The sequence below is a fragment of the Nerophis lumbriciformis genome, linkage group LG06, assembly GCF_033978685.3.
Source record: "Nerophis lumbriciformis linkage group LG06, RoL_Nlum_v2.1, whole genome shotgun sequence".
Classification (NCBI taxonomy): Eukaryota; Metazoa; Chordata; class Actinopteri; order Syngnathiformes; family Syngnathidae; genus Nerophis; species Nerophis lumbriciformis.
In genome coordinates this window covers 19,058,684-19,070,913 of record NC_084553.2, presented here as the reverse complement: position 1 = coordinate 19,070,913, position 12,230 = coordinate 19,058,684, and the positions used below count along the sequence as shown (strand labels likewise).

General features: G+C 39.7%; 2 protein-coding genes across 2 annotated transcripts in view; both read right to left on the bottom strand.

Annotated features, from left to right (window-relative positions):
- Nucleotides 1–7,236, bottom strand: part of efl1 (elongation factor like GTPase 1) — an 88,727-nt gene extending 81,491 nt beyond the window's left edge. The window contains exons 1-3 of the mRNA XM_061963857.2: nt 6,802–7,236; nt 6,293–6,360; nt 5,677–5,761 (exon numbers count right to left, since the gene is read on the bottom strand). Of these exons, the coding sequence (XP_061819841.1) occupies nt 5,677–5,761; nt 6,293–6,360; nt 6,802–6,892 (244 nt within the window). The 5' untranslated portion in view covers nt 6,893–7,236. The remainder of the gene's footprint in view (nt 1–5,676; nt 5,762–6,292; nt 6,361–6,801) is intronic.
- Nucleotides 2,190–5,670, bottom strand: LOC133608549 (E3 SUMO-protein ligase ZBED1-like). The gene is made up of 2 exons (XM_061963858.2): nt 4,699–5,670; nt 2,190–4,073 (listed from the first exon to the last, which is right to left on the bottom strand). The coding sequence occupies exons 1-2, from the start codon at nt 5,040–5,042 to the stop codon at nt 2,426–2,428; spliced, it is 1,992 nt and encodes a 663-aa protein (XP_061819842.2). The 5' UTR covers nt 5,043–5,670; the 3' UTR covers nt 2,190–2,425.
- Nucleotides 7,237–12,230: the final 4,994 nt, after the last annotated feature.

Below are 12,230 nucleotides of genomic sequence, written 5' to 3'. Positions count from 1 at the left end.
TAGGGTGAATTAAGTTACATATTTGTCCTTTTATGTACTATTTAAACAAAATAAAGTGTATTTCTAATCAACACACTTTGATTGATTGATTGATTAAGACTTTTATTAGTAGGTTGCACAGTGAAGTACATATTCTGTACAATTGAACACTCATTGGTAACACCCGAATAAGTGTGTCAACTTGTTTAAGTTGGGGTCCACTTAAATTGATTCATGATACAGATATATACTATCATATATACTATCATCACAATACAGTCATCACACAAGAAAATCATCAGGGTGTATACATTGAATTATTTACATTATTTACAATTCGGGGTGTGGAGGGGGGGGGGGGGGGGGTTAGGTTTGGTTGTTATTATCAGTCATCAACAATTGAGAACAGAGAAATGGATATTGAAACAGTGTAGGTCTGACTTGGTAGGATATGTACAGCAAGTAGTGGACATAGAGAGATAGATCAGAAGGCAAAAGAAAAGTATCTACATTTGATTATTAACAATCCGGGGAGGGTGTTAGTTTAGGGTGGAAGTTACCTGGAGGAGTACTTTTATTGCGGTTTTGAAGGAGGATAGAGATGCCCTTTCTTTTATACCTGTTGGGAGCCCATTCCACATTGATGTGGCATAGAAAGAGAATGAGTTAAGACCTTTGTTAGATCAGAATCTGGGTTTAACGTGGTTAGTGGAGCTCCCCCTGGTGTTGTGGTTATGGCGGTTATTTACGTTAAGGAAGTAGTTTGACATGTAATTCGGTATTAGGGAGGTGTAGCGGATTTTATAGACTAGGCTCAGTGCAAGTTGTTTTACTCTGTCCTCCACCCTGAGCCAGCCCACTTTGGAGAAGTGGGTAGGAGTGAGGTGGGATCTGGAGTGGAGGTCTAGAAGTAATCTGACTAGCTTGTTCTGGGATGTTTGGAGTTTAGATTTGAGGGTTTTGGAGGTGCTAGGGTACTTAAGCCCTGGTTTGTTTAATTAGCACTTAAAGGAAAACTTTATTATTTTTTTTAATTTGTCCCATCATTCACAATCCCTATGTGAAACAAGAACGCATGTCTTTCCCTTTTCTGTGCATTCAAGATTGTAAAAAAACTGCTAGCAAACTGCGGTTAACAATGTATCACCTATAAAGCCCTCTAAAAATAACATAAAAAAACCCTCAAACAATGTTTTATATACATGCTGTAACCTTGATGAACCGGACACGTTCATGAAAACATGCAATACTTAGACTATTTTGCTCATTTTAAGCATTACTGCAAAAACATTTCTGGGAGCGTAGATTTCAAGGCGCTAACCTTACGCTACTTTTAACAACAACAAGAGCGTGTTTTGTTTGCTACCACTAATCAGGGCAAGCATTTCCAATGGGGATCAATAACATTTGTCTACGCCTAAACTTTGTGAGCGCCAGCGACATCTACTTAGGGACAAATGATGATCCAGAACCTAATCTTTTTGAGCCTGAATATACGAAGGATGAGCTACAAGTTTTAGAAGCTGAGTGCTCGACAGATCTAGCTATAATGAAACACTAAGCATCATGAAGAGCAAGTGCTACTAAGTGCTAAACGTTTCATTGACAAAATAAAAACAAAAAAAGGCACTTACAATTAGGGATGTCCAATTTTGACTTTTTTTTTACCCAAACCCCATATGTCAGGTAACATGTGTGGTAAAATTAACAAATGTAATGGTCACATTTACTGTGATACCACAGGATACATTTAAGAAATAAACACTGTGTGCGTAAAATAAGACAAATACTTAAAGGAAAGTTAAAAAAAAAAATTTAAAAAAAAAGGGCCACGTATATTTTTAACATACTGTGTCAACAAAATAGTCAGTAAAATAAAGTGCATTAAATTTAAATAAAAAAATAATAATGAGACAGATTATTCTTTAAATAAATTTACAGATAAGAATCTAAACAATAATGCTGAAAACTATACAATTTGTAGATATGTACATTCCTATTTGGCACAAGCATTTCTATAAAACAAAGCAAAGCACAAAGTATCAAATGTACTAGGACTAGGGCTGCAGCTAACGATTATTTTTCTATCGATTAATCTATAGATTATTTTTTCGATTAATCGGTTAATCTATAGATTATTTTTTCGATTAATCTATAGATTATTTTTCCTTTTACCGATTTTTTTTTTAATTTAAAATTAAGATGAAAAAAATAAATTTAGGCCAGTTTTTTCAAAAGGCATGGCTTTTATTTACAAAAAAAAAAAGTATGGCCACTCAGTCAACATTGAAAACATGGCAAAACATTCTGTAACACTGTAAACATTTGTGCCAATCTAAATATTCTGGAGCACTGTAAACATTAAGTATTGCTTTTAAAATGTGCAAAATAAACATCCAGTCCAACACAGTACACTATAACCAATTCTACTCATTCCAGTGAGTGACTAACAGTTGTAATGAAGAAAGGTTAGCATGTCTACATGCTCTGGGGTGAGGCTGGTTCTTTTCTTGTTTACAATATTCCCAGCAGCTGAAAATAGGCGCTCAGAAGGGGTCAATGTGGCTGGAACTGAGAGGTAAGACCGAGCCAGCATTGCCAGATTTGGAAACCTTGCCTGATGTTCTTTCCACCATTTTAATGGGTTTTCATCCTTGGAAATGGGGGATTCTCCAAAATAAGACACTAACTCGTTTCTGACCATTTCAGCATCATTACTGTCATTGTTGTCTTCCTCATTGTTGCTGAGTTCATCTGAATCTGAGCCAAGAAGTGTGTCTAGTAAAGATACAGGCCGCCTGTCAGCATCTGGTCTTTCCACTTGCATTGCTGGCCCTGTTGAGCGTGTGTCCTTTTCCCTTCTTTTCTCCTCCAGAACTATTGCATGCAGCTTGTATTGAACTTTTAAACACTCATCTGCAGTCAGGAATTTCAGCTTCCTGAATCGTGGGTCAAGTGCAGCTGCTAATATGCACACATTTGGTCCATCATCTTTGAATGTGGTCTCGGCTTCCCACCTGGATGTTATCTCACGTGCAGCAGTGACCTGGAAACACTTGATTGATGCATTTTCAAAAGCAGTTTGTGTAGCCTTCCGAAGCCCTTTGACCAGCAGAGGGACAGCGGAAACTGTTACATAAGATTCTCCACTCAGGTACACAGTTGCACATTCAAAAGGTTTCAGAACTTGTTCAAGTTCTTCAAGCAAGCTCCACTGGTCAGCCTTAAGATCCAGAAAATGCTTCCCTCTTTGAGTGACCTCCGGATCTGACAGAGTTGCTGTTATTGGCCACCTCTGCTCAAGCAGGCGACTAATCATGTAAAAGGAACTGTTCCATCTCACAGACACATCTTGTATGAGGCTGTGGTCTGGAGAACCCATTTGTTTTTGCTTAACCTTTAGTTTTGTACTGGATAGCTCACTTTTTCTGAAGTGCTCGACCAAACTTCTTGCTGCTCCTAAAGCTCTGCTGATGTGGTTGTCCTTTAGAGCATGGTTAACTACAAGCTGTAGAGTATGGCCAACACATCCGAGGGATGAAACACCATGTCTTTCCTCAAGAACTCTTAAAGCTGCAACAACATTTGCAGCATTGTCATGTACAATGACTTGTACTAGTTGTATGTTTATTTCAAACTTATTGACAACATCCTCAATCCAAGAGGCAATGTTTTCTGCAGTGTGCTTTTCATTGAGGGGCATTGTTGTCAAGTTAATTGAGGCAAGCTCCCACTCATCATTAACAAAGTGAATGGTGACACCAAGGTAAGCTTCAGTGGCCATACTTGTCCATGCATCAGTTGTGAGTGTCAGTTTTCCTTTCACATTTTTCAGGATTGCTTTGACTTCATTCATTTTCTTTGTGTATTTTTGCTCCATAAGCTTAGTGAAGTGGGTTCTTGATGGTAGTGTGTAGCCAGAGTGAAACCGTTTGATCATTTTTTGAAACCCTTCCCCTTCTACCATATTTAATGGCCTCATGTCTATGACCATCATTTCCAGGACACCATCAGTCAGGTCAGCGGCCACTTGGGGTGTGCATTCAGTCCCATGCCTCTTTGGAAAAAAATCCTGGACACTGCTTTGTCGTTTGCTGCAACATAAGAGACAACAATTAATTTTCATTTTAAATATACCCAAATACAGCTTACTTTAATACAAAAGGTTAATTAAACTACAGACATTATCTTGTTAAATTGGGTTAATAACACAACGATAGTATGATTAAAGTGAAGTTAATTGTTCGTTTGTACATAGTATATGTAACTGTTAATGTTGTAAAAGGTATTTGCACAACTTATTAATGTTAGCGTTAAAGATAGTATATGTAACTGTTAATGTTGTAAAAGGTATTTGCACAACTTATTAACGTTAGCGTTAAAGATAGTATATGTAACTGTTAATGTTGTAAAAGGTATTTGTACAACTTATTAACGTTTGCGTTAAAGATAGTATATGTAACTGTTAATGTTGTAAAAGGTATTTGCACAACTTATTAACGTTAGCGTTAAAGATAGTATATGTAACTGTTAATGTTGTAAAAGGTATTTGTACAACTTATTAACGTTAGCGTTAAAGAGGAGCGCGTCTTTGTAAACACTGAACAGGCACGCCAAACGCGCCTCTCAGAGCAAAACGGTGCTTTAGTTTATGAATTTACAACGCAGATACAAATAACACATTCATGTTTTTGTGTAATAATGACAACGTATACTCACGCGGATGATTGACTCGTTGATGGTGATGGGAAGAACGCTGTCGGATGTTTTCTTTTTAGATGCTCGTTCATAGCCGTTGTGCTGCTGTGATACGCCATTTCCGCTCGACACAGTGTGCATAAAACAACATTATTAGGCCGTTTATTAAAATACTCCCACACTTTTGACGACTTTTGGCGTGTTTTTTTCCCCTCGCTCGCATCGTTTGCTCTGCGCTCCGCCATGACAGTTGTGTGACGTAAATATGCGACGCGCCGACGCACAAAAATGACGTCGACGTATTTACGTAACCGATGACGTCGACTACGTCGACGCGTCGTTTCAGCCTTAACTAGGACAATCATTATTTTTTTTAATAACTTGAGATTTCATTCATACCGACAGCCATCAGACTGTATAATACATATGTTCCTTCTTGACTGCACTTAAATGTAGAATTTATGTATAATATATTTATATTATTCACATGTGAATAATGCTGTATAGTATTTATTGTCTATTGTGAGCGAACTGTGGTGCTGAATTTCCCCCAGGGATCAATAAAGTACTTTCTATTGTATTCTATTCTATTCTATTTAAAAATGTTTCAACATCTTTCTTTCTTTCACCAAGAAGTGAACTAAATTTAAACATGTAAAAGTTCTGGTGTTAATAAATCAGTAGTAACAGATGTTGAGAAGGTGTAGGATTAAATATACATTTTGCTTAATCCAACTCCTTTCTGGATATGGTGTATTGTGCAAATGTTATCTACGTGATTTAACTTGTTAGGCATGTCTGAAACATATAAAGTATACCTAACCATAGCATTATAAGCTAGTGTTACAAATCCCACAATTTTAACGTTTGTGTCGTCATGCTTCAATGATAATATTTTCAAAATATATTCTGTAATTTTTTAATATTTTTCCAGCAAACGTCTCATGCTAAAATAGAAAGAATGAAAGAAAGAAAGAAATAATGAGTAAATGATCTTGCCTTCTTTATAGTGCAGAGAGATGGCACTAGACTTCATGGTAATTCCTCTCATCTGCTCATCCTCTCTGCTGTCCAAATACCTGAGCTGAGAGATTACAATATCCAAATATGAAACAAACTACATTGGGATATGATGCGTTTACATTAGGTATGTCATTGTGGTCCACATAGAATACATCATAGCCACACAGACAAATGAATGTATGTTATGTTACAAAATGATGTTTCAACCATTTCCAATCAATATTACCATTCAGACAATGACGAGTGGAGAGACCCTTACACTTCCAAGATGAATACAAGTATTGATAGATAATCCATTAAATCAGGTGTGTTAAAGTTGTGAGTTTTTATACAACAAATCACCAAGGACTTTAAAGTAAAAAAGTTAAAGTATCACTGATAGTCACACACACAGTAGGTGTAGTGAAATTACTCTCTGCCTTTGACCCATCCCCTTGTTCCACCCCCTGGGAGGTGAGAGGAACAGTGAGCAGCAGCGGTGGCTGCCCTCGGGAACCATTTTGGTGATTTATATAGATAATTATGTATGTATAATGTATACATATAATAATGTATTATAATGTAGATTTATATAAGGACTGTAAAAACATACCTTCCCTGCCAGCCTACTGGATATAATGCCATTACTTGCCAATAAGCAATCCGCCAGAGTAGTTTTGCCTGAGGAGACACAAAAATAATAAGAAGACAAAACTCTTCATTGTCACATGTCCAACTAGGTACAGCGAAAATGAGTCTCTGCATTTGACCCATCCTCTCTTGAGGAGCAGTGGGCAGTCTTCAACACAGAATAATCTGACTTTTTTCAAAACATTTTACTGACTATGGAAAGACCTTGCATTGAGCACATGCGCCACTACATCGAACTTCTTAATATTAAAGTAGATACTGCAACAGTGAGGAAAAACACTATAAATATAAAACTATAATAATTATACATTCATATAGCGTCCTTGGACGTTAAATTGTTTATATTATAAACACAAGTCGGGATTTCTACGTGTACATTATACTAAGTAATAGTAGAAGGCAAATAGTGACTTATTTTTAACTTTAACTTTATTTAACTTTATTTAATACACAGGTTTTGTTAGAACTCACCGTGGTCAACATGTGCCAGGATGCAAATATTTCGTATGTTAGCAGGATTTTTCTGCAGTGAAGTGATTTTATCCAGGCTGGTATATCCCATGATTACCACAATTTACACAATGGCTAAGCGTCACAGCGAATAAACATGTAGCATATTGTAGGCTAAACTAGCAAAGGGGTTTTGACAGTCCGTTAGCAACGACAGGTGATGCAAACCCGTTGCTAGCTTGCTAGTTAGCTAGTTAGGTGGCAGAGCTACTATGAGTCATAAGAGATAATAAACACAATAATTGTAATAATTCCGCACGACAACAACCTGCCGAATATCACACAACTACGTTTGATAAAGTGAAAGAGCTGAAATAAATGTAAACATAAACAATTCACGTGGATAGCCAACAACTCATGCTGTGCTTCCGGCCGTAAGACGTCATGTCAGGTTTTCAATGCCCATTGGATAAAAGTTGTGTTGCATTCAGGACAATCTGAAACTAACCTTACCACGGCTGTCTCTTGGTATTTCCCTATGTTACATAATAATCATATGTTTTAATTTTAATATTTTAGTGACTATTACTCACTAACAATTTTAATTTGTCATTTTATGTCATACAAATTATATAATTTTAAATGAGTTGTTCTCTATCATTAGCTTTTCGAATCTACATTGAATGCAGCAGCACATTCTCATGCACACTGGAGTCACTGCTCGGTTACGATAGTTGATAACAGGATATTAAAAACATCCCGAGCTTAAGAACGTACTCGTAATTGTGTGATGCTCCAACCATTCACACATATGCTATTCTACACCGTTTTTCATCAATGCATTGTTATCCGCTGCTTATAACTTCATCATTGTTGATCTGATTTGCACCGCTCCAACTTCAAAATATGTTCAACCTATCCAGGAAAGGTGTGCTCTCCATCAACAATCCTCAAAAAATTCCCAAATTTCCCAGAATTGTCAGTTTTCCGGGAAATTGTTTCCCATTAAAAATGAATAAGCCATTTTTCAAACTTCCACTATTTTCACATTTTTTGCCAACTCAAATCAATCTACATTCAACACATTTCTCAATCTTGGAAATTCAATCAACACATTTTCAATATATATATTTTTTTTTTTTTCCAAAGCCCAATTTCTACCCTTTGCTCTTTCAGTTTCGCCATCCACATTTTTCAACCAATTCCCACCATATTACACCATTTCACTTACTCAGGCCAACGCAGTTACCATTCCCATTGAAATGAAAGGGACATTTTTCAAAATTCCTCAATTCCTACATTTCTCAACCGCTTCGAAAAATTCAAACCAAAACCTGTTCAGCTCATGAATTTCTTCACATGACGCCATCTTGAAAGTATGCTAAATGTTCTAATCCATCCCTCAATTTTAACTGGATGTTATAGACACTTATGGTTTGTGGGGCTCGGCATGGTAGGGACCCACCATGGCCCTGATGTCACCCAATTTAAATCGCATCATTAGTCCCCACCCGCATAATATCTCCCTCACGCTAGAGCACACACATCAATAGGGACTGGAGGTCGGCTGTAACGGATGACCTCCTAATTTTACCTACACAGTGGACACTCTGGAGGCCTTATACGCTCCCACATCACATGTACAGGTGAGATGGGGTCGAAGGTGCGGCATGCCCCTCATTGCCTCCTTGACCGGCACAGGCTCAGGGGACTGCGGTTCTCGTGGCCTGCCAATCTCATGCGGGGACTTCACTGAGGGTGTGAGGGTGAGGGGTGCTCTGTCTGTGGGCAGAGTCTTGTGCCTTGTTGCCCACCCCACTGCCGGGAGACCCTCAGGTAGGCGCGGCTGGCAATGAGTGAAATGGCTGGCTGGAGTTAGCCTCTGTTGTCATTGTGGATGTAGTGTTGTTTGGTGTACTCAGGGGATGGTTGTACACAAGTTGGGGTCTTTTAGGAAGTCTGTTTTTTTTGTTTTTGTTGAATTATTGTATTTTATTTTATTTCATTTTATTTTAGTTATTTATTTTGTATTTATTTTTGTTTTGTTTTTGTTTTTGTTTTGTACGAGTGCAGCTGGGATAGGCTCCAGCACCTTCTTCGACCCCAAGAGGGACAAGCGGTAGGAAATGGATGGATGGATGGATGAATGACTGGGTTGAGTGGCCACTTGGTAGACTCTCCTGGCTCAGGGGTTATCGGGTGTTGTTCTGGCTTAATGAGGACATGATGATTTTATTTGTGTGTATATATGTGTTCAATCCATCCATCCAGTCAGCCTTTTTGTATCCCTTGTCCGTCTCAGGGTCACAGGGGGCTGGAGCCTATCCCAGCTGCATTCAGGCGGAAGGCGGGGTACACCCTGGACAAGTTGCCACCTCATCTCAGGGCCAACACAGATAGACAGACAACATTCACACTCACATTCACACACTAAGGACAATTTAGTTTTGGGGCTGTTTTTTATATTTTTATTTTTTATGGATGAGGTTTGCGTGTTCAGTTGTTTTGCTTCCGATTTATGTGGCCTCGCTTGTTGGGCGGGGTCCTTGTCCGTCTGTTCTGGCTTTGCGCTGTGGGCGGGGGCGCCGAAAAGGGGGGGTAAAGGAGACGGATTCTAGGGGCCCATGATGGAGGGGGGCCCAGAGAGGCCCCTAATGATGATGAAATTATAATACAGAAAACATAATGACACTGTGTTGGGGCCCTGTAAAGATTATTTTCATGGGGCCCAAAATCCCTAGCGGCGCCCCTGGCTGTGGGTGCTGTGTCTTGGTTGTTTGGGTGATAGTTTGTTTGTGCAGGTTAGGATTGGGGAGTGGAGTTTCTTAGTGGGGGGTGGTGTTTACGTGTTGCCATTTGAGCGGTCTGGTGCTGGCTGGTCCCCATGGTCTTCTCGGAGTGTGGTTGTCGGTCGCGGTTTTTCGGTCATTTTGCGACAAAGCTCAGATAGTTGAATACCTGGTAAGATTGAAAGATTGTCCGTTGATGTGGGATGCAGGCATCTAGTCACTAAACGCAAAGCGTTGTTAATCGGCTTATCTATGAGACGAGTGTGAGCACTACGACACCAAACAGGTGTGCAGTACTCAGCGGCAGAGTGGACCAAGGCAAGGGTGGCTGTACGAAGTTGTGTCCTAGGCTAAATATTTTATAACCACATCCTAACAGAACACTCAAATGTATATTCAGCCTTTTATTTATTTATTATTATTTATATTGTATTATATTTAGGGCTGTTAAAATGATGCAGATTAATTCATCACCATTACTAATACGACTAAAAATTTTAACGCAATTAATCATTTGTGGCGTAGAATAAGTCAAAATCCCTGATAAGTGTCTGGCAAGACATTTGGGGCAGTTTATACAAGTAGCGTTAGTGTTGTGCATGTATGTATGTACAGTTTATACACATAGTGTTACATACTTGCCAACCCTCACGAATTTTCCGGGAGACTCCCGAAATTCAGCGCCTCTCCCGAACACCTCCCGGGACAAATATTCTCCCCAAAATCTCCTGATTTTCAGCCGGCGCTAGAGGCCACGCCCCATCCAGCTCCATGCGGACCTGAGTCCTGCCCAATCACGTTAAAACATCTACGGCTTTTAGAGACTGCACAACTGCGCACACAACAAGGAGACAAGCAGAAGAATGAGGAAGATATAGCCATGGCGACGCTGATGACGAGTAAGATGAAGAAATACGCTTGTAAGTTCCAAGCCGCAGCTGCGATTGGACCTGGATAGCCTCCGGGAAGAAGTAGTGGAGTACCAAGTGCTTGGCAGTGAAGGATTGACCGGTTTTGGGCCATGCTAGGGAGTGATGGAAGATTCCAGACTCTAGTGCATTTGATGAAAGCACTTTTGTGCGTGCCACACAGCAATGCATCATCAGAGAGGGTGTTCAGCATTGTTAGAAAAATATCTATCTTTTTTTTTTTATTGTCACCCCACGCCCGGGGGACAGAGAATAGAACAAAGATGGACAATTCAACCCTTAACTCAACAATGAGTAGATGAGTGTTATGTGTGTGTATATGTGTAAATAAATGAACACTGAAATTCAAGTATTTCTTTTATATATACAGGTAAAAGCCAGTAAATTAGAATATTTTGAAAAACTTGATTTATTTCAGTAATTGCATTCAAAAGGTGTAACTTGTACATTATATTTATTCATTGCACACAGACTGATGCATTCAAATGTTTATTTCATTTAATTTTGATGATTTGATGTGGCAACAAATGAAAATCCAAAATTCCGTGTGTCACAAAATTAGAATATTACTTAAGGCTAATACAAAAAAGGGATTTTTAGAAATGTTGGCCAACTGAAAAGTATGAAAATGAAAAATATGAGCATGTACAATACTCAATACTTGGTTGGAGCTCCTTTTGCCTCAATTAACTGCGTTAATGCGGCGTGGCATGGAGTCGATGAGTTTCTGGCACTGCTCAGGTGTTATGAGAGCCCAGGTTGCTCTGATAGTGGCCTTCAACTCTTCTGCGTTTTTGGGTCTGGCATTCTGCATCTTCCTTTTCACAATACCCCACAGATTTTCTATGGGGCTAAGGTCAGGGGAGTTGGCGGGCCAATTTAGAACAGAAATACCATGGTCCGTAAACCAGGCACGGGTAGATTTTGCGCTGTGTGCAGGCGCCAAGTCCTGTTGGAACTTGAAATCTCCATCTCCATAGAGCAGGTCAGCAGCAGGAAGCATGAAGTGCTCTAAAACTTGCTGGTAGACGGCTGCGTTGACCCTGGATCTCAGGAAACAGAGTGGACCGACACCAGCAGATGACATGGCACCCCAAACCATCACTGATGGTGGAAACTTTACACTAGACTTCAGGCAACGTGGATCCTGTGCTTCTCCTGTCTTCCTCCAGACTCTGGGACCTCGATTTCCAAAGGAAATGCAAAATTTGCATGGTTGGGTGATGGTTTGGGGTGCCATGTCATCTGCTGGTGTCGGTCCACTCTGTTTCCTGAGATCCAGGGTCAACGCAGCCGTCTACCAGCAAGTTTTAGAGCACTTCATGCTTCCTGCTGCTGACCTGCTCTATGGAGATGGAGATTTCAAGTTCCAACAGGACTTGGCGCCTGCACACAGCGCAAAATCTACCCGTGCCTGGTTTACGGACCATGGTATTTCTGTTCTAAATTGGCCCGCCAACTCCCCTGACCTTAGCCCCATAGAAAATCTGTGGGGTATTGTGAAAAGGAAGATGCAGAATGCCAGACCCAAAAACGCAGAAGAGTTGAAGGCCACTATCAGAGCAACCTGGGCTCTCATAACACCTGAGCAGTGCCAGAAACTCATCGACTCCATGCCACGCCGCATTAACGCAGTAATTGAGGCAAAAGGAGCTCCAACCAAGTATTGAGTATTGTACATGCTCATATTTTTCATTTTCATACTTTTCAGTTGGCCAACATTTCTAAAAAT